The sequence below is a fragment of the Narcine bancroftii genome, chromosome 10, assembly GCF_036971445.1.
Source record: "Narcine bancroftii isolate sNarBan1 chromosome 10, sNarBan1.hap1, whole genome shotgun sequence".
Taxonomy (NCBI): Eukaryota; Metazoa; Chordata; class Chondrichthyes; order Torpediniformes; family Narcinidae; genus Narcine; species Narcine bancroftii.
This window is the reverse complement of record NC_091478.1, coordinates 36422788-36447710: the sequence shown is the minus strand read 5'-3', so window position 1 is coordinate 36447710 and position 24923 is coordinate 36422788. Positions and strand designations below refer to the sequence as shown.

General features: G+C 40.6%; 1 protein-coding gene across 3 annotated transcripts in view; it reads right to left on the bottom strand.

Annotated features, from left to right (window-relative positions):
- LOC138744465 (cGMP-dependent protein kinase 1-like) overlaps positions 1-24923 on the bottom strand; it is a 592254-nt gene that overhangs the window by 387510 nt on the left and 179821 nt on the right. For all 3 annotated transcript variants that reach the window (XM_069900680.1, XM_069900681.1, XM_069900682.1), the window contains exon 3: positions 23108-23221. In XM_069900680.1, the coding sequence (XP_069756781.1) occupies positions 23108-23221 (114 nt within the window). The remainder of the gene's footprint in view (positions 1-23107; positions 23222-24923) is intronic.

Here is a 24923-nt window from a genome sequence, read left to right as displayed (position 1 = left end):
ATTCAAACAGCTGCTATGAGAAAAGCCCAACCAAGGCATTCCAGTGGCTGAATAATTGCTCCCATCTTGCATGTTACTTCAGAGATCATCTACTTTTACAATTTAAAATTTATGTATTTTGAACTATTATTTTATTCTTATTTTAAATTTATTTTCCTAGATTTTTTGCCAGTTGTTTGATGCTGACAGTTGTTTGAATTCCAGATACCAGGGGTTTTCCTGTATAGTACAAATGGTGATTCCAATGTCATTTCCCGTGGAACATCAAATCATGATTTTGCAGATCTGGGTAGCTGCCCTTATTTCCCATACTTGTTAGGTCCTTAGAAGGATAGCGAATGACCCAGAATAGATCTTAATCTCTGGTGCTGTCCGAGTGGAGTTTGTTCATTTTCCCCACACTTCGAAGTGCTCTGGTTTCCTCCCACAGCAGAATGGCAGACAGGTTGGCAGATTAATTGGCCACTCAAAATTGTACTCCATGTAAATGGATAGTAGAATTGGAAGGGAGAGCGGAAATGGGATTAGCATGTCTGCTACAGGTGGAATGTAAATGGCTTTTAGTGGTTGGCCTGAGCTTCATATGGCCAAAGATTCTGTGTGTATCATTCATTCTGATTCCATAAATCTACCACTTTTTCAAAGGCCTTCTGAAAATCTCCTGCCACTTATTCCTGTCAACTTCAAAGAATTTAAAATGTCAGCCAAAGTTGATCCCTTCTGAAATCTGTGCCATGTTCGATTATTTTCAGCCTTGAGGGGATTTTGTATCACATAAGCAGTTTATGATGTTTTCAACCATCGATTTTTAACTATAGTTCCTCAGTCTTTGTATTTTCCTTAAATGAAGGGCTGACATTAACTATCTGCCAATATTCTGGCTTATCTACTTCTGCTCAGTATTACATTACTGAAATATGACTTTTTCTATCACCTCTCTAACGTCAATAAATATGCACAGGAGTCTTCCATCCAGATCAAGCTTATAGGTGACTTACTTATCTCTATGTTTTAATTTTAAATGGATTTATCTTTTTATTAATCTCTTTTTATAACATATTTTCACCTTTCTAATCAAAGTGGACAACCCCCGAGGCAAAACTATGATTTAACACATCAGTTAGTTGACTCCCTTTCCATCTTAATGTTAAGTATGTCTCTTTATCTACTGATATTTTGTTATCCCCAATTAGTACAGCTACTGCATTGCATTTCATTTTTCAGATATTATCTTGTACAGTATTTTATTCTTTATTTACCAGAACCACTCCTCACGTCGCTCCACTCATTTCTCTATAATTTGGTACTCTGATGCACGTTATTACCTGCAGTGCTCCTGTTTTTTTACAGGCGACCCCTGTTGCTTTAATAGTTGATCTATTTTGCAAAAGGACACAAGTGATTGGTCTACAGTAAATCATTTCAACCACTTTTTTTTCTGTTTGAAGAATACTTGTTCCTTCAAATAATTACTTGAACCATTTTCATTTGCATTTTATTTTCCAGTCAATACATTCGGCTTTTAAATAAAGACATAGTCAGGCTAGGCTGCATCTGCTCCCAAGAACTGTGACTGGTACATTCAGTCTATCAACATTCCAACAATAACTAGCAAAATTTATATGGTGCCTTTAAAGGTGCAAACTATTTCTTGGGGATGTTACCACATACTATGTAATCCCAAGGCAAACAAGGAGTTATTGTAGCAGATGGCAAATGCTGGTTAAAGAGGTGGGTCTTAAGCAATACCTTGAAGGAAGAAAATAAATAAAGAAGCAACAAGTCTTTGAGAAGCAATTCTAAACATTAGGGCTTTGGCAAATAAAAGTACAGTTGCCAGCAATGGAGAGATTAAGGTCAAGGATGACCAAGTGGCCAAAATGGAGAAGTGCAGGGTATCTTAGAGAAGCAAATCATAAAAAATAGGAGAAGGATTCATCGCCTGGAGCCTGTTCTGCCATTTAATAGGATCGTGGCTTATGTAACATTTCTTAAGTTCACTTTCCTGTCCTTTCTCTTTAACCCTTGATTTCTTTCAGAGAAGAAATTCATCCTGATTGCAGACTTAAATGGACACCCATTTATTCTGAAACTGTGCCTTCTGTGCCCTGATGATTCTCTCAGCATTTGCCCTGAGTGGACACTCAAAAAAATGCCTTTCATTCTTCTAAACTCCACACAGAACTAGAGGAGATCATGAAAATAAAGAGGAACAAGATTATGAAGAATAAGGAATCAAAGGTGAGCAGTTTTAGACGGGCATATGATTTTATCCTTTTGAACAGCCTGTAAATGGTGGTTATTTTTAAAAATACTGCACCCGAGATGGCAGCACCTGTGATCGGCAGCAGCCTTGCAGGGTTGCAGACTCTGGGGAAGCAGAGGACTAGTGCAGAAAATGGGGAGACCACCCCTCGTCTGAGAAGGAGAAGCAGAGGAGACGACCCAAGGGATGGTGACTATGGCGGCGATGGGCTCGGAGGCTACAGAACAGGCTGAATAAAGCGCAGGTGGTGGGCTGTTGGGAGACTTGAGGCAAGGAAAGCACGCAGGCTGTGGGCTGCTGGAAATGACAGTCGAGGGACTCACACCTGACTGCAGACTGTTGGACATTGGGTCAACACTGGCTGGAAGAGGGGTATCAGGTATCAGAACTGAGATGAGAAAGGGGCTGAGGGTACTGAAGGGGTCCTGATTACATTGGAGGTTCAGATCTGGGGCTTGGGGTCCCGATGAGTTGGACTGGACTGGGGTTGCGGGAGTGCTGGAAGCAAATCCACGGACACGGTCTCTGAGGGGACTTTCTTTTGCTTCTCTTTCTCTGACTGTAGCAGATGTTTCAGGCAATTTCTGCCAATGGCGAATCTATCTGCCTTGAGGCAGAAGAAAACAAATTTTGTGCAATATTGCACTGTCTTTATTACATGGCAATAAATTTAATCTTGACAAAGAAAATGTGGATGTTGTCTACATGGACTTTAGTGAAACCTTTGACAAGGTCCTACATGGGAGGTTATTCAGGAAGGTTCAAACACTAAGGTATTCATGGTGAAGTAGTTAACTGGTTTCAACAATGGCTGGACAGGAGAAGCCAGAGAATGATGATGGATGTTTGCTTCTCAGACTGGATCCCTGGGTCTAGGAGCCTCAGGGATCAGTGCTGAGACCATTATTGTTTGTCATCTATATCAATGATCCAGATGATAATGTGGTAAATTGGATCAACAAGTTTGCAAATGACACTAAGATTGGAACCTTTATGGACAGTGAAGAAGGTTTTCAAACCTTCCAGAGGGATCTGGGCCAGCTGGAAAAATGGACTGAAAAATGGCAGATGGAATTTAATGCAGACAAGTGTAAGATGTTCCATTTTGGAAGGACAAACCAAGAAAGTACATACATGTACTCTGAGGAGTGCGGTAGAACAGAGGGATCTGAAAATACAGATACATAATTCCTTGAAAGTGGTGTCATGGGTGGATAGGGTTGTAAAGAGAGCTTTGGGCGTATTAGCCTTCATAAATCAAAGTACTGAGTATAGGAGTTGGGATGTTATGTTAAAGTTATACAATACATTGGTGAGGCCAAATTTGGAATATTATGTGCAGTTTTGGTCACCTAACTACAGGAAAGATATCAATAAGATAGAAAGAGTGCAGAGAAGGATTTACTAGGATGTTGCTTTAACTCCAGGAACTGAGTTACAGGGAAAGATTAAACAGGTTAGAACTTTATTCCCTGGAGTGTAGAATGAGGGGAGATTTGATAGAGGTAATTAAAATTATGAGGGGGATAGACAGAGTAAATGTAGATAGGGTTTTTTTCCATTGAGAGTAGGTGAGATACAAACCAGAAGACATGGGTTCAGTGTGAACGGGGTAAAGTTTAGGGAGAACTTTCGGTGAGCATCTTCACACAGAGTGTGGTGGGAGTGTGGAACAAGCTGCCACTCAAGTGGTAAATGGGGGATAAATTTTAACATTTAAGAAGAATTTGGTACATGGATGGGAGAGGCTGTGGACTGGGTGCAGGTCAGTGGGACTAGCCAAAAAAAACTTCTGCACAGCCTAGATGTTCTATGGTTGAATCTTGATTTTATTGTGTAGATCAGAGGACACAGGACTATGTCAAACAGTACAGTTTCCAAGTTGGGACTTGAGCAAAAGCATTTTATGTAATCGCAAATTTTGGGAGGGTGGAACAAATAACACCAGAGGGAGAAAAAAAACCAATAAGTGACCTTTAATCATGAAAGGGTTTCATTGTTACTTGACACAGCCAAAATTTCTTAAATTCTAAGGAAATCAATAAGGAAAACAAAAATGGAACAGCGCTACTTTTTGAAATAGAGAAAATTTGTGATAGTCATTAAAATTCTACCACAGGAAGAGTGGTAGTTTCATACTACTCTCTGCTTGGGAACTACAAAGGACCAAGATAAAAGTTAGATATACAGTTAGGTTTGTGCTCCAGGAGCCCTGTCTGTACAAGACTAAACATGAGATATGATCCATCAATTGAAGATAATCAGAATATAGTTCAATGTTCACCCCCTATTCTTTGCACAGTTCACACAGGAAAAGAAGGTACAAGAGCAAGCCTATGATTTTACACAAAGAAACTTCCCAAGGTATGTTCACTGAATAGTCAGATTCAATGGATATTCACCATACTCAGCAAATGAATTCTGCCCAGCTCTGGGTTAATGTTGTGCATCTTGCAGAAGGGTTAAAGGGATCAAATCATTAACTTACTAAATTCATGAAGTGAATAATCTAAGTAAAGGGGTGGCAGCACAACCTGAGCAATGGGCACCATATCAATGTAGGGTCCATTGGTATTTCCACCAAGCCAAATAATGCAGAGGATGCCTCACTTTTTTTCAATTGTATCTTCCTCCACTCAGTATTGACCCATCCCTGCCTCACATCCCACAAAATATTTCAGTGAATGTATTCCCCAATTCTGAATGAGCAACTCATCAGACCTTTAGAACATATGAACAGCATTCCGAATTCTTAGGATATTGCAAACGCTCCCCTCAATCCTCTTCCACCGTCTTTCCATCCATTGAAATAACCTTCTTTAAATCTAGTTTTGTTTCGCTACCTGTCCCTTGTGTGTCATTTGATATCAGCATATAAAAACCAGATATTCAGGGAAAGTCTCTGAGGGGTTGCATTTTGATCTGAAATCAGTATTTTTTTTAAACATTACATCTCCAACATCGAAGTACTCGAGATGGCAGAGGCTGACAGCATCGAATCCATGCTGCTGAAGATCAAACTGCGCTGGGTAGGTCACGTCTCCAGAATGGAGGATCATCGCCTTCCCAAGATCGTGTTATATGGCGAGCTCTCCACTGGCCACCGAGACAGAGGTGCACCAAAGAAGAGGTACAAGGACTGCCTAAAGAAAGCTCTTGGTGCCTGCCACATTGACCACCGCCAGTGGGCTGATCTCGCCTCAAACCGTGAATCTTGGCGCCTCACAGTTCGGCGGGCACCAACCTCCTTTGAAGAAGACCGCAGAGCCCACCTCACTGTCAAAAAACAAAGGAGGAAAAACCCAACACCCAACCCACCAATTTTTCCTTGCAACCGCTGCAACCGTGTCTGCCTGTCGCGCATCGGACTTGTCAGCCACAAACGAGCCTGCAGCTGACGTGGACTTTACCCCTCCATAAATCTTCGTTCGCGAAGCCAAGTCAAAGAAGAAAGACATATAAATTGGTAAATTTGAGTGGGGGAGTTAATCAAATTACCTACTGGGAATAAAGAAAACAAACTGCTGGAGGAAGTCAGTTGGCCAGGCAGCGTCTGTGGAGGTAAGGCGAATGCTGACATTTCGTATGGAGACCCGCATCAGAACAGATCTGAGGTAGGCTCTCATCCCAAGAGGTTGACTATCCTGTTGCCTCCACAGATATTGCCTGGCTCATGGAGATCCTCCAGCAGTTTGTTTGTACAGAAGTACAGCTTTGACAGTCTCTGGTGTCATCTACTTACTGTGAATGATGTTGTTTTGTTTGGGATCGCAAAGAATCTAAAGCTTTGAGCTGGTGTTCTGTTGATAAGGATGAAAACAGAAGCAATAACACAGGAGGCAATTTAATCAGAGGATGACAGCAGAAGCTTGTCAACTCAGCACAGTCCTGTCAATCACAACCCACAACACAATAACTGCTCGAACTGTGAAGTCACCCATCAGCTGTAAGAACAAAATAAAGATCTTCCATTCACATGGTCACTTTGATGACTTCAGAACAAGTTAAAGATTGTACAGTGACTAACATTTAGCGAAGTTCATTCTCTGCAGAGAGCAAGCTGACACAAACCCAATGAGGTAAACAGCTCAGTTTGCTTTAGGAATGTTGACTGACAGCAAAGTCAACTAATTTCCTGCAACACGCTGCTCTGCGATTACTAACAATAACTTCATGAGGCAGATTTCCATAGATTTAGGTCCACTCAGCAAAATGGTACTCTGACAATGCAATGCTCTGACAGTAGTGCCTGCTTGTAGACCTAATAGGCTCACGTTTTCTCAGTGGAGCTTGAACTCATAACACCCTTACTCAAAGCTGAGATGTATATTCGCTGCATCAGAAGTCATACAAGGACAGTGGATGCTTAGTGTTGGAGCAGCCTCTCCCATCCTAATTCATGAAGTTAAGGTAGAATTCACCAGGAACCCTATATAGTGACATCATGTTGAAGAATCAATAGAAGAATTAAGGGATAAATTACATTGTTCTAAAAATTATCGAATCAGAGCATACTCCATAAAAATAAAACAATTAAGACACCAACCTGCAGTTCTTTGGATTTGGAGGGGAAAAAAACTGGAGCACCCAGAGGAAACATTCATTCACCGGGAGAACATGCAAACTCCACAGGGATAGCACCAGAGGACAGCCTATGTCATTGAGCTGTGAGGCAACAATTCTACTAGCTGCAGCACCCTGCTGTCTGTTAACCTATCTGAAACAACAGTGAGTCAGAAAATGTCTAACATTAGTCACCCATGTGGACAATATTCATCTCTGGGCTTTTTAGTTTTAGCTACTTGGGGTCCCGAATGGTGGTGAGGGAGGAGGTGTGGGCGCAAGTTGAGCATCTCCTGTGGTCACTGGGGAAGGACCCAAGGAGGGGAGGGGGGGGGGTTGGTTGGGTGGAAGGAGTGGACAAGATTGTTACAGAGGGAGTGGTCCCTGCGAAAGGCAGGAGAGGGGAATATGCGTCTACTTGTGGGATCACGTACTAGGTTGCAGAAATGGCGGAGGAAAATGTATTGGATGTAGAGGCTGGTGGGGTGTGTTAGGTCTGCTTTGTTCATGAATGAGTGAGACAAACACCAGACTGAGTCGAAATCAGGGTTCTTTGTTCTTTATTACCGGATTGTAACACTTGCGACTAACAATGTTAGTCGGAGAATGCATTCTGCCGTTATCAGCAAAATGGTGATTTTTTTATACCCTTGGATACATGCTTAGAACATCATCATATCATTACTTGTCCAATGACTAAAACTGTTGCTATCCTTTCCCTGCTAGCTTCCTGCCTCTCAATCCATCAATGTCTCTCTTATCTTGTAAGTACAAGGATGCATTCACATCTTGTTACAGCCCTGTACAGGGTAACTCCTTACACATTCCCATCTCATGATGTTTTACCTTACAGGTGGTAGGTGAGTACGAGAGGAATCCTGCCTTTGCTGCACATGGGGGCGGAGGGGGCCAGGACAGGTGTGCAGGTAATGGAGGATATGCAGGTGAGGGCCGAGTTGATGGTGGTAGAGGGAAAGCCATGTTGTTTGAAGAAGGAAGACATCTCTGATGATCTGGCATAGAAGTCCTCAACTTGGGTGCAGAAAATAGGAAGGTGTGCAGGCACTGACATGATAGTGCAATGCCCGAATGCATCTAGAAAGGGTAGCTAACAATGCAGGCCTGAGCCCTTCACCAGGGTATGAGCAAACCACTGGTGTAATTTTTTTCCCCTCTGCACATTGTCAGAGATCTTGAACCACATTGTCTAGGGTTGCCCATAATTGGGCATCCCTTAAAAAAAACACAAGCTGTTATGTGAATAGTCCCAAACCTGCAGTCTTGCAAAGTAAATTGAAAACTTATTTATATCCTATGGAATAAATCTGCCTAATCCTGACCCATCCTTCACTCCAACTGGAGGCCTCACATCACTAGCTGACAACTACCCCCCTCCCTAAGATGTTCCCCATCCCTTTCCTGATCCACGTATGAACATTTGTCTGTCGCATCCCATCTAAAATGCACTGGTAAATTTCTTCTGCCAAAACCCAATGCAGTATATTGCCAGTCTCCACACCCCGCCCCCAATCCTCCAACCTCCAATTATAAATATTTACACTCACATATTTACCATCCTCCATTCCCCCATATAAAATAACCAAAAAAAAAACTGATGAAGGAACTCAGCAGGACACACAGCATCTATGGAGGCAAAGGGATAGTGGATATTTCGGGTTGGAATTTTTAGATAATTACATTCTCAGCATTGCTTTTTTTAAAATTTAGGCAGACAGCACAGTAACAGGCCATTTGGCCCACATGCCCGTGGCACCCAAGTTCACCAAATTAACCTACAATCCCATATATTTTTGAAGGGTGAGAGGTGAATGGAGCACCCAGATGAAACCCAAGCAGACACGGGGCGAATGTGCAAACTCTGTACAGCACCAGATTCCGGCCCAGGTCGCTGGTGTGGTAAACGTGTTGCACTAACCACTATTCTAACCGTGCCACCCTTTTGTCTTGCCTCATTCAAATAACTCTCGAAAACCACCTTTTTAATGCCATTAATATAAGAAAAAAAGCTGTGCAGTTCATCAATTTATTTCACATCATCAAAATTTGCCCTCAAAAGGTAAAATGTCCATGGCTGCAATCTTTCTGTAACGGCTCTTAGAATGGCCTTTTATCTACTGTTACTGAAAAAAAACAAAGAACCTAACTGCATTCTTGAATCAGTTTAGATTTATAGTCAGTCAACATTAGAATGGTTGTACAAACAGAAGCATGTTACCCGTTCAATGACCGCTTGCAGGCTTGCATCATTTGCAGACAGTTTAAGTGTCACCGCCACACAAAATGGCATATTCTGTTCCCAATTTAGATAAACAATGTTTCACCATGTAAAAAGCAGCCTGAAATGAAAGATAATTGCAAACGTGTCGATTGTACAGTTTTCATTCTCTCCTCAATATCTAATTATGTTGAATTATTTAAAGCACATACGAGTTGGAAATGGGTTGATGGTGGTCCTCGCGCAACTATCAAACGTTGCTGTGGTTTTTTTTCCAAAAGCTTTGTGTGAAATTTAGGATGACAAGAATCGATTTGGCCGAACAACTGCTCAAACCTGCTCCATGGGTCGTGTAAATATTATAAAGTGATTTGGAAAAAACGTCTGTAGATGCTGACAATTTAAGACAAAACATAAAGAGTTGGAAACATTCAGCAGATTGGGTCTCATTTAAGTTCATTATCATTTGACTGTATATATGCAACCAGGTGAAACAGCATTTCTCTGGAGCATGGTACACACACACCAAGCACAGCATACACTAATCATATATATATTATCTTTTGGAATAATTTACTTATTTCATTATAGAAGAACTAAGGTTGCAGGATACCATTCGACCATCTCACCGCCTGCTATTCCCAGCCCGGCAGTCCTGATTTTGATGCTTCTGCAGAATAGAACCAACTTATGTTTCCATCCCTTTCACCAGATCTACAAAGGCGGCTGCAATAAAAAGCTGATTAGGTTCATATCCAGTTATACAAACCTGCACAAGAAATAGCCAGAAGAAGATAATGAGAAAAAAAAATCACTGGATCTTAATTTTAAAAAGCTACAGAACATGTTTAACATTTTGTGAACTGACAGACAGATATAAATGGCTTGATCTCTGTCCCATTGTTGAAATGGACAAAAAGCAAGAAAGATGCTATAACTCAGAAGACAATGTGCTTTGGTGTATTTCTATTGCTGATGGTATATGGGGTTCACCAAACTCGTAACACTACATTGACACATGTTTTGGTCTTGTCCATCTTTAGAAATCTATTGGAAAGAAATATTTAATATCTTTTCAACTGTATTTTGGGTGGAGCTATGACCCAATCCAATTACTGCTCTTTGTGGGGTTATTGCACCCGACAAAGGGAGTTCTTCTGTACCTGCGCACATGCTCTGGCCTTCTCTACGTTGTTGGACAGAAGAGCCGTCTTATTGAAATGGAAAGACTCTCGACCCCCAACAGTGTTTTAACGGTTCTCTCATGTCCCGATAAAGTTCAGGAAAAAAAGATATTATGTATTTGATTCATCAGTGAAGTTAGAAGAAAAATGGGGAGCTTTTATGTCTTATTTTCATTTGAAGTTAATGTTTTTAATGTGATTGGATGTACTCACTCTTCCTGACTGGATATAATCTTATCTTTGTGTTTTTGATTCACCGTATGAATCAAAAGCTACAAAATATATGTAACCCTCAGAAAAAGCTGCTCAGATGTGATTTCTTTTTGTTAAATTAGTATGTTAGGTTGGGGGTTTTAAATATATATATTTTTATATCTTTTCTGTCTTCATCCAGTGCAATGGAGGGGGGGCAAGTTTATATTGTTTGAAGTTTTATCTTTCATGATATTGTATTTTCAGTTTCGCTCCCCATTCTTATTATAAAAAGCAAATCAAAAATTGAAAAACAAAGAGTCTGATAGCTATTTTGGGGGGGTGGGGGGGGGAGTGTTCTTGAACCAAGAGGTGCAGGTTTAAAGGATTCTGTACATTCTGCAGTGAGAAGAGGTTGTCACCACAATGAAAGGGCCCTTTATGATGTTGCCTGCCTTCCTGAGGCAAGACCTCACATAGATACCTGAAAAGGATGAGAGGTCAGAGCCTGTGGTGGGCCTGGCTATGTTTACTGCCTTCTGCAGCCTTCTGTGTTCCTGCACAATTACCCGAACCAAGCTGTGATGCAACCTGTCAGTATATTTTCCAGTGTGCATCTGCAGAAGCTTGATTGAGTATTCAATGCTGGGTCAAATCTCCTCTGACTGCTTAGAAACTACAGGGTTTGGAGGAACTGGATGACTTTTTCAAAAAAGTTTTCAACCAAGAACAGTGGGTGGCTGGAAATCACTACCTGTGAAGGTGTTGGAGGGATTTGATCTATCCTAATTGACAACCCAAAAGTCGGCAAGTGACAATAGTCTCAATTGCACTTTTTTTTAGAATCCGCTAGGCCTCTCTCTGTCTAATGTTCTAAGTTACTTGAAGTTGGCATCCAAATGTTTGAGGTAACCAGCTAATTGTAATCATTGCAGGGAATGCTATTATCGTTTTTATGTGAAAACTTTAAACCAAATATTCTTATATCTTGTGCAAACTTCGAAAACCATGCAATCTCACAACAAAAGACAGCTTATTATTTTGAAGAGATGAATTGCGCTCAAGCAGCAAATAAAATGAAAGAGCTTCCATTTAATTAGTGAAGTCTTTAACTTGTATTAATGAAATATTCATGTGATTTTACAGAAACAACTTGGCATAGATAAAAATAAAATTCAAAGGTACATTTAATGTGATTTAAATTAGATGAACCTTTACACTAACAATAAGTGAAGAAGTGGCAAGGAAGCTTTTCTATGCATTAAAGCTGCTTTAGCCCCATTTTGAATGTATAAAGGAGGTTGCCATGGGATCACCCATATTTTCACTGAAGCTTCTACACAACACAGGGGCAGGATGAGAAATACATGAATCTACATTTGTTCATTGCATCATTTTTAATGTATTATGTTAATTACCAGAAACACTTTTTTCACTGGAAATCTACATTTGTAGTTAGATTATGATTCAACACTTCTAGAGGCTTTAATTGCTCTGTTACGGTGTCATGGGCTACAGAAGATCTGTGCCAAGAAATCATAAGTGAAGCAAAAACTAAGGCCAATACAGTATTAAACAAGGAAGTCTACAAACTCTGGGGAAGAGTGCAGTACGCAAATGTGCAGGAGAAGCTCATCGGGTCACGCAATAGCCATATGAAGTAAAGGGTAGACGACGTTTCGGGCCTGACGGGAATTCCCAACGAAGGCCCCAGGCCCCATTTGGAGCCTGGGGCCTTCGTGCTTTCATGACCTGCTGAGTTTCTCCAGCACTTTTGTGTCAGGCTGAAAAGAGTGTGTTGGTCCTGCAAGAAGTGAATCTGTGATTTTGTGTGCAAGCATTCCAGTCCCAATACACTTATCACCACTCTGCTCAAGAACTGTGAACAACGTCAGGAGCGCAAAACATCGACATTCCTGTGCAATGCCCAACACCAATGAAGATCTTAAGGTGTCAGTCCCCAAATGAAGCAGGTGCTGGAAGTGTTAAGGGCACTCGCAAGGTGGGCACCCCACTGCTCTGACACTCTAATGGAGAGGATCCTGAGAAAAATGGTTTACACCCAATAACAGCATAAACCTTCACCTTCAAAATACTGAGAAATCCAAGTGTCTTGGAAAGCAAACAGCGCTGAGACGTAGCAAGTGATTTCCGTACAAGTAGTTTTCAAACCCACATCCCAGTGCAATGTTCATTTGCTTCCTCCAAATCTCTCCATCACTAACCTCTAAGGAGTTTAATCTCATATACGGTATCAAAACCTTTGACATGACACAAGCGTGCTGGAGAAACCAAGCAGGTTTGAAATGGTCGTTACCCTTTACTTCCTATGGGTCCTGCTGAGTTTCAGCTGCACGTTTGTACTTAGCCCCAGCCTCTGCAGATTTCATTACATGCCCATTAACCACTTCACACCAAATTTATACAGCATGCAGAGTCTGTGTTAATTACTTTAATTGGACTGCAGTCCAACCCTTAGCCTGAGGGATGCAGAGACCAGAATCATATGGCGTGTGTTTTAGTACACCTGCATTTAATTCAGGAGTTTTGGGACATGGCTGCCAAGGTCTCCCAGCAAGATGGCCCTCCAATTTCTCCTGCCAGAAGGGTTTGCTGCATATTTAAGACAGAAAGATTATTCAATGCCAAGATGTGGGGCACGTTTCTCTCATTTGGAGAACCCTCCCAGAGTTGTCATTTCCTCATCCGCTTGGAAATCCTGATATTTCCAACCACACTGCTATTGCCTTCTGCAACTGGAACTGGAAAAGCAGAAGCAACTCTAACAATTCTCACTGAGCAAACACAAGTGTTCGGTTCATAAAACAGGAACAAAATTACGCAAGATACTCGCTTCAGAAGCAGATGATTGACCACTGCCAAAAATCTGTCACTGACCCAGGCCTACTGTTTGAGGAAGTAGGCCAGTCTCATTGAGAAGACGTGTGACCACTTTGGAAGGGAAAGGCACATTCCAACTATAGCTTTGTTCATCTTCGTGTAATTCAGAATGCCACTGCTTAAATGCCAATTTAGTTTGCTGTGAAATTCTGTCCTTCCTGACAGAGAATTTGGCATGCCACAATCAAATTCAATGACCCACATGCATTACCTGCCCGACCCCATGCTGCCACCTAAACAGTTAAAATCACAGCATTTATTGATGTGTTATTAGCTGACAGTTGGTTAAAACCTCACAAGGATCAGGGTATACAGAGCCGTTGTCATACCCACACTCCTGTTCGGCTCCGAATCATGGGTCCTCTACTGGCATCACTTACGGCTCCTAGAACGTTTCCACCAGCGTTGTCTCCGCTCCATCCTCAACATTCATCGGAGCGCTTTCATCCCTAGCGTCGAAGTACTCGAGATGGCAGAGGCCGACAACGTCGAGTCCACGCTGCTGAAGATCCAGCTGCGCTGGGTGGGTCACGTCTCCAGAATGGAGGACCGTCGCCTTCCCAAGATCGTGTTATATGGCGAGCTCTCCACTGGCCACCGTGACAGAGGTGCACCAAAGAAGAGGGACAAGGACTGCCTAATGAAATCTCTTGGTGCCTGCCCCATTGACCACCGCCAGTGGGCTGATCTCGCCTCAAACCGTGCATCTTGGCGCCTCACAGTTCGGCGGGCACCAACCTCCTTTGAAGAAGACCGCAGAGCCCACCTCACTGACAAAAGGCAAAGGAGGAAAAACCCAACACCCAACCCCAACCAACCAATTTTCCCCTGCAACCGTGTCTGCCTGTCCTGCATCGGACTTGTCAGCCACAAATGAGCCTGCAGCTGACGGGGACATTTACCCCCTCCATAAATCTTCGTCCGCGAAGCCAAGCCAAAGAAAACTAGCTGACAATTGCAATCCTTGCCACTGCAGAGTGTCCTTCCTTCATCAGTAGCTGAATTGTGACCATCAGATAAACTCCTCCACCAGTTCCATCTACACTTCCCATTGCCTTGGAAATACAGCCAATGTAATAAAGGACTCGTCCAACTCCAACCATACTCTTTCCCCCCTCCCCCTCCCCTTTCCTTCTGTCAGGAAGGAGACTGACGAGTGTGAAATCACACATCACCAGATTCAAGGACTGTTTCTTTCAGCTGCTACCCAACACAAACAAAATAATGCTGCCATACCAGTGATCTCTCTCTGTAACCTGCAACCTGTTCTATGTTTTCATAGAACGTGCGAGTTAACCAGTTGGGATGGACACAAAACAACTTTTCTCACTGTAGCTCTGTACTTACGACAATTAACAAACTTGAAACTTGAATTAAATAGGTCATATTTTATGGCAATAACTCACAATATTCCAGCTCTTACCCAAAATTGTTGAAATAATTGCTCGATTGTAGAGCAGATACTTTGAGGCATGCCTGCTTAATTAGATCCATCAACACAGAATACACCATTCTAAGATGTTGGCAGATCATGAGATGGTGAAGACAAAACCTGGGACCCAATCAAACTGCACGTCATCATGACCATTGAATTTTAAAGATTAGAACTGAAACAATGGATTGTGGAGGAATAAAGTAAATTAAAATTACATTGATTATTGTGAGGGAATCAAACAGATTAAGAATGAGAACAAAAAAAAAGATACAAATGGCAACAAAAACTTTTAAAACAAGTTATTAAATCTAGAAATGAGAAACATGGCTTAATTGGCACCCCTTCTGTGATGGAGATGACGTTTGAATTTTGGTGTAAAATTGACTAAGTCATTAAAGGGTATTTAGGCTGTGAAGTAAACATTCTAATTTCTTGCATTGACTTTTTATCCAAAAATTAATCAGTGGTAATATAATTACAAAATGTCAAAGGGAAAGATTTATCCAAGGCAAACAGCAGCAGGGCACCGTTGAACAAAATCTGCAGATTCTAAATAAATTGGAAATCACACAATAAAGAGGCCAGGCAAAAGACGAACAGAATCAACTAGAAAGGTGAGAAAGCAAGAACACTTTAAGTTGCAGAAGGAAGAGGAGCAGAGAAAAGAAAGCAGTTCGCTGTGATAGGGTAGAGAACAAATACCTCATAGAAGATGTAGAGCACAGCAGATGCTATAATTATGAAACAAAATAATGAACTGTCCCATCATATCAAGCATTGTCAATTGAGACAATCTAGCTGATGTAACTGGTGAATGATCTTCCATAGAGATGGCCAGTTCAGATACCTAAAATTGCTCAGTTCAATATTAAGTGCAGAGGATTGCAACATTACCATAAGAAAGAAGAAATGCTGTTCTTCTATTCGGCGTTGTTAGAAGAGTCTAAAAGGCTCAGAAAGGGTAGAATTGGAATAGGATATAGAATTAAAGTGACAGGCAACTGGATTGCTATGGAGCGAATAAGATGTTCTGCAAAGTGATCACCCAATATGCGGCTGGCATCTCTGTTGAGAGCATGAATGCAATACACTAAATTGGAAGATACATTCATGAATCTACATGGGTGCTTTAATTGTGGGAAGGGAAGAGATTGAAGGGTTGGTGTTTCATTTCATTGCCCACTGTTGAACAGGAAAGTGCCTTGAAAGGAGTCATGGTTGGAAATGTGAGCCAGGGAATCTCAGAGAGAATGGCCTCTTCAAGGGTGGCATGGTTGGTGTAGCGGTTATTGCAACGCCTTTACAACGTCAGCAATTGGGTCCGGACCTGGGTTCGAATACCCCACGCTGTCTATAAGAAGTCTGTGCATTCTCCCTGTGTCTGTGTGGGTTTTCTCTAGGATGCAGTGCCAGATCAATCATCAATGTACAGAAAGTGATGAGAAAGGACTGAGACAAGGATTTTTTTTAAAAATTGTGTCGAGTACAGAACCATGAAAAATCGTGTTTTGCATGCAATTCACGTTATGGCAAGTAGTGCACAAAAGTACTGCAATAAAACAAACATGGAGATTATAAGGGCAAATACGCTGCACTTTCATCTTAAGAAACACTTCTGACACATGACAGAAGTACAGGGAATCCTGTAAAGGGAGAAGCCCAACTAAACAGCCCAAATGGGAGGTCTATTCAAGAATCTCATAACAGCATGAAAGAAACTGTCCGTGTATCTGGAGGTGAGGGCTTTCAGCTCTTCTAACTTCGACCTGATGTCAGAGGGGGGGAGAGTGGGTGGGGGTTTGGAGTAAGCGATAGGGTATATGACCAGGATAGGAGTGTTCTTTAATGTTGGCTGCTTTTCTGAAGTAGTGGAAGATCGAATCAATGAAATGGAGGCTGGTGTTCAAGTTCAAGTGCAAGATCAAATTTATTGTCAGTATAAACCTGACATCGCATACAACCCTGAGATTCTTTTACCTGTGGGCCAGGCAGAAATTCTACTTATTGGTAGTGTAAAATATACTTAAGAGAAAGATATGTACACAAAATAGAGAAAAGTAAACAAAAAAAGAAATGTAAACAAACTGATTGCGCAACATAGAAAAAAAATTAGAAATAAATAATGTGAAAAGTACGAGTCTCCGATTGAGTTTGTTGTTTCGGGCTCTGATAATTTTTTTTTTTTTTTTTTTTTAATTTTTTATTTTTCACACCATAAATCACAATAGCCATGATATACACTTTTTCTTTTCCACACATTTACAGTGACTTTTTCTCCCTCCCCCCTCCCTCCTCCCAAGCCACCCCTCCACCCCCCCCCCTCTCATCCATTTTAGGTATACAATCTAGGTTGCATTAATTCAGTTAGACAATGTTGTCATTCAACAGAAATACACCAGAAATTCTACTGAGTCCATTCTTTTCTTTTCTTCTCCTTCCATCAACTTAGGTAATGTTTGTTCCCGGTAGGTTTTCGCTATTGTATTTAATGTAAGGCTCCCATACTTGTTCGAATATTTCAATATTATTTCTTAAACTATATGTTATTTTTTCTAATGGAATACATTTATTCATTTCTATATACCATTGTTGTATTTTCAAATTATCTTCCAATTTCCAGGTTGACATAATACATTTTTTTGCTACGGCTAGGGCTATCTTGACAAATCTTTTTTGTGCATCTTCCAAGTCAATTCCAAATTCTTTATTTTTTATGTTACTTAGGAGAAAGATCTCTGGATTCTTTGGTATATTGTTTTCTGTTATTTTATTTAATATCTGATTGAGATCATCCCAAAATTTTTCTACTCTCTCACATGTCCAGATTGCATGAATTGTTGTTCCCCTTTCTTTTTTACATCGAAAACATCTATCAGATACTGTTGGGTCCCATTTATTTAACTTTTGCGGTGTAATGTTTAGTCTGTGTAACCAATTATATTGTATCATACGCAGCCTCGTATTTATTGTATTTCTCATCGTTCCAGAGCATAACTTCTCCCATGTTTCCTTTTTTATCTTTATATTTAAATCTTGTTCCCATTTTTGTTTAGTTTTACCATTTGTTTCCTCATTCTCCTTTTCTTGCAGTTTAATATACATATTTTTTATAAATCTTTTGATTAACATTGTATCTGTAATCACATATTCAAGGTTACTTCCCTCTGGTAAACTCAAGTTGTTTCCTAATTTATCTTTCAAGTAGGATCTCAGTTGGTAATATGCCAGCGCTGTATCTCCAGTTATATTGTACTTATCTCTCATTTGTTCAAAGGATAAGAATCTACTTCCTGAAAAACAATTTTCTATTCTTTTAATCCCTTTTTTTTCCCATTTTCTAAAGGCAAGGTTGTCTATTGTAAAAGGGAGTAGCTTATTTTGCGTCAATATTAGTTTTGGTATTTGGTAATTTATTTTATTTCTTTCTACATGAATCTTCTTCCATATATTGAGGAGATGGTGTAATACTGGAGAAGTTCTATGTTCTACCAATTTTTCGTCCCATTTATATAATATGTGTTCAGGTATCTTTTCCCCTATTTTATCTAATTCTAGTCTCGTCCAGTCTGGTTTTTCCCTTGTTTGATAAAAATCTGATAGGTACCTTAATTGTGCGGCTCTATAATAATTTTTGAAGTTTGGCAATTGTAAGCCTCCTTGTTTATACCATTCTGTTAATTTATCTAGTGCTATCCTCGGTTTCCCCCCTCTCCATAAAAATCTCCTTATTATTTTCTTTAACTCTTTGAAGAATTTTTCTGTCAGTTGTATTGGCAATGCCTGAAATAAGTATAGTATCCTTGGAAAAATGTTCATTTTAATACAGTTTATCCTTCCTATCAGTGTTAGTGGTAGCTCTTTCCAATGCTCTAAATCGTCCTGTAATTTTTTCATTAGTGGATTGTAATTGAGTTTATATAATTGGCCTAGATTTTTGTTTATTTGCACACCTAGGTATCTTATTGCCTGCGTTTGCCATCTGAATGGGGATTCCTCCTTAAATTTTGAGAAATCCGCGTTATTCATAGGCATTGCTTCACTTTTATTTACGTTTATCTTGTATCCCGACACTTCTCCATATTCCTTCAATTTCTTATATAGTTCTTTTGTTGATAGTTCTGGTTCTGTTAAGTACACTATCACATCATCCGCAAACAGACTGATTTTATATTCCCTGTCTTTTATTTTTATTCCTTTTATATTATTATCTCTTCTTATCGATTCTGCTAGTGGTTCTATAGCTAGCGCAAACAATAATGGTGATAGTGGGCATCCCTGCCGCGTTGACCTGCTTAAGTTAAATTGCTTTGATACATGTCCATTTACTGTCACTTTCGCTAACGGTCCCTTATATAATGCTTTAATCCAATTAATATACTTCTCCGGTAAACTGAATTTTTGCAATACTTTGAACAAGTAATTCCATTCTACTCTGTCGAAGGCCTTCTCTGCGTCTAAAGCAACTGCTACTGCCGGTGCTTTATTTCCTTCTACTGCATGAATTAAGTTAATAAATTTACAAATATTGTCTGTTGTGCGTCTTTTTTTGATAAATCCAGTTTGGTCTAAATTTACCATTTTCGGTACCTGTTCTGCTAATCTGTGGGCTCTGATAATTAACGGAAAGGTTGCAACTGTTCCTGAACCTGGTGTGTGAGTCTAGTGACAGCTATACCTCTTTCCTGATGGCAGTAGTCAAAACAGAGTGGATGGTGTGGATCCTTGGTGGCCCACTGGCGCATCATAGGAGATTGAGCAGTGAGCGCACAGTTCAAAAAAATGCCGGGGGGGGGGGGGGCAGTATGGCCAATGGCATCTGGGAACGAATAGCTCTGAAGGTATTTATTTCTCCTTGGCTTTCAAAATTATAGTAAGTTTGTGATTAAAAGGTGTGATAAAATAATATAATCCTTTAAAACCATAACTAACTTTAGTTCCTGTGCTTTGATGTTAAATGCAAAATAAAAATGTATAATGAATTTAAAATTACTTGATATGCACTGTGGACCTGGCGCCACTCCCCGCCACCCCTTCCCCCCCCGCAAAACAGGTCCGATGGTGTTGAAAAATCAGTGTGGCCCAACAGCTCATTTCCTCTAATGTTAGAACCTGTTGCTACTATTAAATTACATGTTGCTCTAGTGCTCTTTAAGTTGGCAATATAAATAACAGATGCACAAACGTCATGAACTTGTTCTGTGTTGCCTAATATTGCCCTTTTATGCCTTCCATTCCTTTCAATTCCAATTAATTATATAAACAAGGCATCAAATTCACTCAGAGCTGATTATGCATGTCATGAGAACGATGGGTTGAGTCTCCTACGAAGCATCATTTCCAGCTACTCCCGTTGGAAAAGAGAAACAGGGGGATCAGAGCCAGACCCACCAAGCTGAGAAACAGCTGCTTCCCACAGGCCGTGGGACTGCTGAACAACTGCTCATACAAACCCTCCTTGACTGGACAAACTATCTAACAAATAATATTCATTTATTTTAATATTTGTACTGTGCATATGTATTATTTTTCTGTATGTAATTTACAGTGTTTTGTACTGAGGATGGAGGATGCTGTTCAATCGGATGATAAATAAACTTGACCTCATTTTGGTAGAATTTGTTAGTGGGTTGGAAACATTTACAAAAATTGAAGTAATTCATATAATATACCCTACCAGCTGTCTTATCGTCCTGGACTTTAGAGATCTCAAATATGTATGCCAGGCAGAATCAACTTCATCACTTTAATTTTCCCTTGCAATTCAGAAACGGGTGCACCAAGTAATGTAAAAACACAGAAATGCTGGAAGAACACAGCAGGTCTCATAGTGACCATAGGAGGTAAAGATAGATAACTGACATATGTTGGGCCTGTGCCCCTTTTCAAGGTATGGTTTAAAAAAAACCAGGAAGGCAGCTAAATTAAAATGCTGTGGAGAAGGAAAGAAAGGGCAGGGGAAGAAGTACAGAGCAACGGACAAAAGGTGTTAATTGGATGTGAATAGGAGGGACAGGAGCGAGGAAAGGTAAGAATTGATTAGAGGAGGGGGGAGGTTAGCTCTGTGAATGCAGAGCTGGGGAAAGGAGACAGAGGGACAAGGAAAGAGAGAGAGCGAGTTAGAGCTAGAAAAGGAGATATATGGATAGGTGGGGGAGCTAATGGAAACTGAAGTTCAATGTTAATGCCATCCAATTGGAAGTATTTTTTTACTAAAATCATTACTTTTGCAGACTTTTGTGTTTCATTGCACTAAGTAGGAAGTAGGAAGAAGGGGAAAGGATCTGATGCAATAGCAGATACAAACGGGCAAAGGCACTTTTACCACATAGAATGATGAGAGATGAAGAGTTAGCTATTTTGGAATTTGTCAGTGCATATTTTTTGTACTATGGACTTCATCACTGAAACAGTTTTCAAATTGGCAAGTTTTCATTCATTTTCATACAATACTCATTTTTGAAAGATTATATTCCACAATAACAATGGGCTCTACTTTAGAAGAGAAGCTGTTGGCGATGAGACTGTGGCCCCTCCCGCAGGTTCCTGTTTAAACGTGACTGTTCTGCAGCCCCCTTCTCAGTGCAGGACAGTCGAGCATTATCAGGGTAGGCACCAGAACACATGTTGGGGTGGTGGGGGGGGGGTTGTTCAGCTTGGGGGGTGGGTGGGGAGGGTGTTAGCAGGGACCTGTCCGCGGAGGGGGGAGGAGAACCTACCTGTCATTAACACTCTCCCCCACCCCACCCCCCGACATGAAGCATAAGGACGTTGTTTTTATTGAGTAAGCGTCACTAGACGCTTGACACACCCACTAATGATGCAGCTGGGGCTGGCAGAGAGTCGCTAGCGTGCATCAACCTAGCTGCTACTGGCACTGGAGGGGGTGGAGGAGGGTCTGACAGCCAGGGATGGCCAAGACCGTTTGGGGGGGACAGCACCTCATTTGGGGGCAATGCCCATGGATACCCCCTCCCCCATTGGCATCAACCCTGAGCAGTAGGGATGTGCCTTTGTTCTTTAGTGAATAAAATGCCTATTGGTTTCTCAAACTCAGTCTTTGAGTAATTGATGGTGTATCACCCAGTCTGTGTACTTGGGAGTCCATTACTAATCCACATTGAGTAGTAAACATGAATCTAGACCAAACTGCATCATTTTTAGGCAGAAATAAGTGGAAAAGCAACAACAAAATTATTGAATACAGATATGAAGGGAATGCAAACTGCTGCCTGCAATGTTTTGTGTCATCTGTATCCATTACTATGTCCATGAATTGTGAGTGATTAAAGAATCCATCATTAATTCTGATCTTTTCTCAATTGTCAAATTTTTTCTTTCCACTCACATACCACTTTAAGTATTCCCTATACCATCGATGCCCTGTGATTAGTAAAAGATTGCTTAACTGGTATGTGGGTGGGAAGAGAAGGTTGAGAATCACTGCTTTAGACCCAATTGTTACTGAAATATTTTGCTTGAGAAAAATTGTTATTGGCCCATTTCCTTTGGAGTTATGAAACCATGCACATAATGAGTCAATTAGGTGCGATTAAAGCAGTGGTTTACAAACTTTTTCTTTCCACTCTCATACCACTTTAAGTTATCCCTATACCATAGGTGCTCTGCGATTAGAAAGGGATTACTTAAAGTGGTATGTGAGTGGAAAGAAAAAGTTTGAAAACCACTGGTATAAACAGTTGTTTCCCCTTCTCTGTACAATTCAAAACATGTAAATGGCAAAAATAACAATGTCTTCAATTTAAACAATATTTTGACAATCTCCTTATGTTAAGGGAACCCTGCAGGTAAGGTATTATGGTGTCACAGCAACCCCCACATTTCAACCATTTGGATTATGGAAATATGCCCTTATAACAATCACAAATAATCACCCAAAAAGTTCAATTGCAGAATATAAATAAGTAATAAGTACACATTTTTTTTCCAACTTGCAATTTTTGTCACACAGATATGACTCATTTGAAGACAACAGAAAATCAAGTCACGGAACGTTTGCTTGGAACGCAAACCTACCTTCCCAAATACAGGAGTCCACCTGCATTGCTTATTGCTGTAAATAATTGAATTAACTTGCATCTTAAGCAGTAAGAATATTATTTGAATTTAAAGATGGAAAATCTGAACACCCTCACTTCCCAAACAGGAATTACTTCTAAACCACGTTGTTTTCAATTTTAGTGAATTTGAGGATAACTGTATTAGATTCAGACTTGCAAATATACCACTCAGTTTTTCTAGGTCACAAAACAAAAAAAAGCAACAAAGCCACACAATTATATTACACTCAAATTGCATTGAACAGGACTTACTTTTCACTGTCGCAGTCCTCGTGCAGTTGTATAGAATGGCCAACTCGCCAAACACCTTGCCAGGTCCCATGGTACACAGTTTAACTCCTTCTTTCGTCACTTCAACTTTTCCCTCTTTAAAAAAAAGAAGAAACACTTTTATTTCCCTGGTTTATGTACTTTACACCCCATTTTTAATCCCATTCCGAGATAGGTGGAGAGGTGAAGACTTTCCTATAAATTTCTGTCAACTTCCCTGTAACGTCATTTTCTTAGTCCGGGCTAAACTGTCGATGTGCAGGGGCTTGCTGGGTTACGATCGACTTGACTTAAAAAGAAACTGACTTCAGAATCAGAATGTTTTGTCATGAATATGTGTCACAAAATTCATTGCTTTGCAGCAGCAATAATTGTGCATTGTTGATGCAAAAGCTGTAATTGACTTGTGATTTCTAATACAATGTTTTCAAGACTTTTTTCAAGGCAGGAAAGGCCATTACAAAAAAATGAAATATGTTCCATAATTTCTTTTGTGGGCCATATTAGACTGATAAGACATGGCCAGCTACACACTCTAACGAATGGATGGTCAACAATGTGAAGTAATTTTATTCTAACAATTGATTCTAGCACCTAAACCTATTTAATTTGATCTTTGTGAAGTGTGCTTTTGTGGATAAATCATTTGGTGGGATGGAAGAAATCTACTGCAGTAATATCAAGAACATGCCTTTTGTTTAATCTAGGGGTCTCCAAAGTGGTCAACATTGATCCCCATGGGTCGCGGGGACCATCTAGGGGGTTGATAAATGGCAGGGGTCAAAAGGAGGTCGATAACACCGGGAGGGTTGTTGATTTAAAAGAGCGCCTCCACACCTCCCACCCCCGTCCAAATGACCTTTTGATTCTTTTGACACTTACCTAAATTAAGTGGTGATTTACAGTGGCCAATTAACCTACCAGTTTGCTCTCACAACTCAAGCACCCAGCAGAAATCCACCTGTTCCTGGGGCGAACAATGCAAACTCCACAGGGAAATCAAGCAACGAGAGAAGTGAACCCAGTTTCCAGAGCTGTGATGAAGCAGCACTGAGTGCTAAACCACCAAGCCACCATTAGCAATATACGAATATCCAATCTTATCATTACACAAATCATGAGTAAAGGAGCCCATGAGATACTGGAACGTTAGCCAAAGATTCCATTGCACACACACCAATCTGCATTACATAAGAAATGCATTGATATTATAATAAATATTTGAATGGTTAAAAACATCCAAATTCATATCACTACTTCAATGGGATTCAGGGGATACATAAAGGAGACAAAGGCTCAGTCTTCATACTTTGCCACAATTCTTCTGTAATGATCAAAGTTGTAAAGAGCATCCACGTGGATGCATATTGCTGATAGTACAGCCACATAATATCTTTTCCTGAGCAAGAAGGCTGGCCCAAGTGTGGAGCACCAGAGATACGCCGCCCAGTGTCAGACTATACGGCAACATCAACCCATACATTCAGGAGATAAATAAGGCATGAGAAACAAAGCAGAAGTACCCCATTTCCTGTGGCTCTACTCATCAGTGGTTTAAGACAAAAGTTAACTCTGCAATCACACTGCCACCTTGTAGCCTAGATTGAGGAGGGGCGTGTGGCCTCTCCATCTGGAACCTGGTGGGAATGTGGATTGTGGAGGATCACGTGTCCTCTCCATCTGGAACCTAGTCAGAATCGCATCTGTCAATCAAGGTTGGACTTTGCCCAACCACAATGTGCACACCTTACCATTGGCCCCTTTAAACACTTGGTGATTACCTAGGCTGGACCTTCCA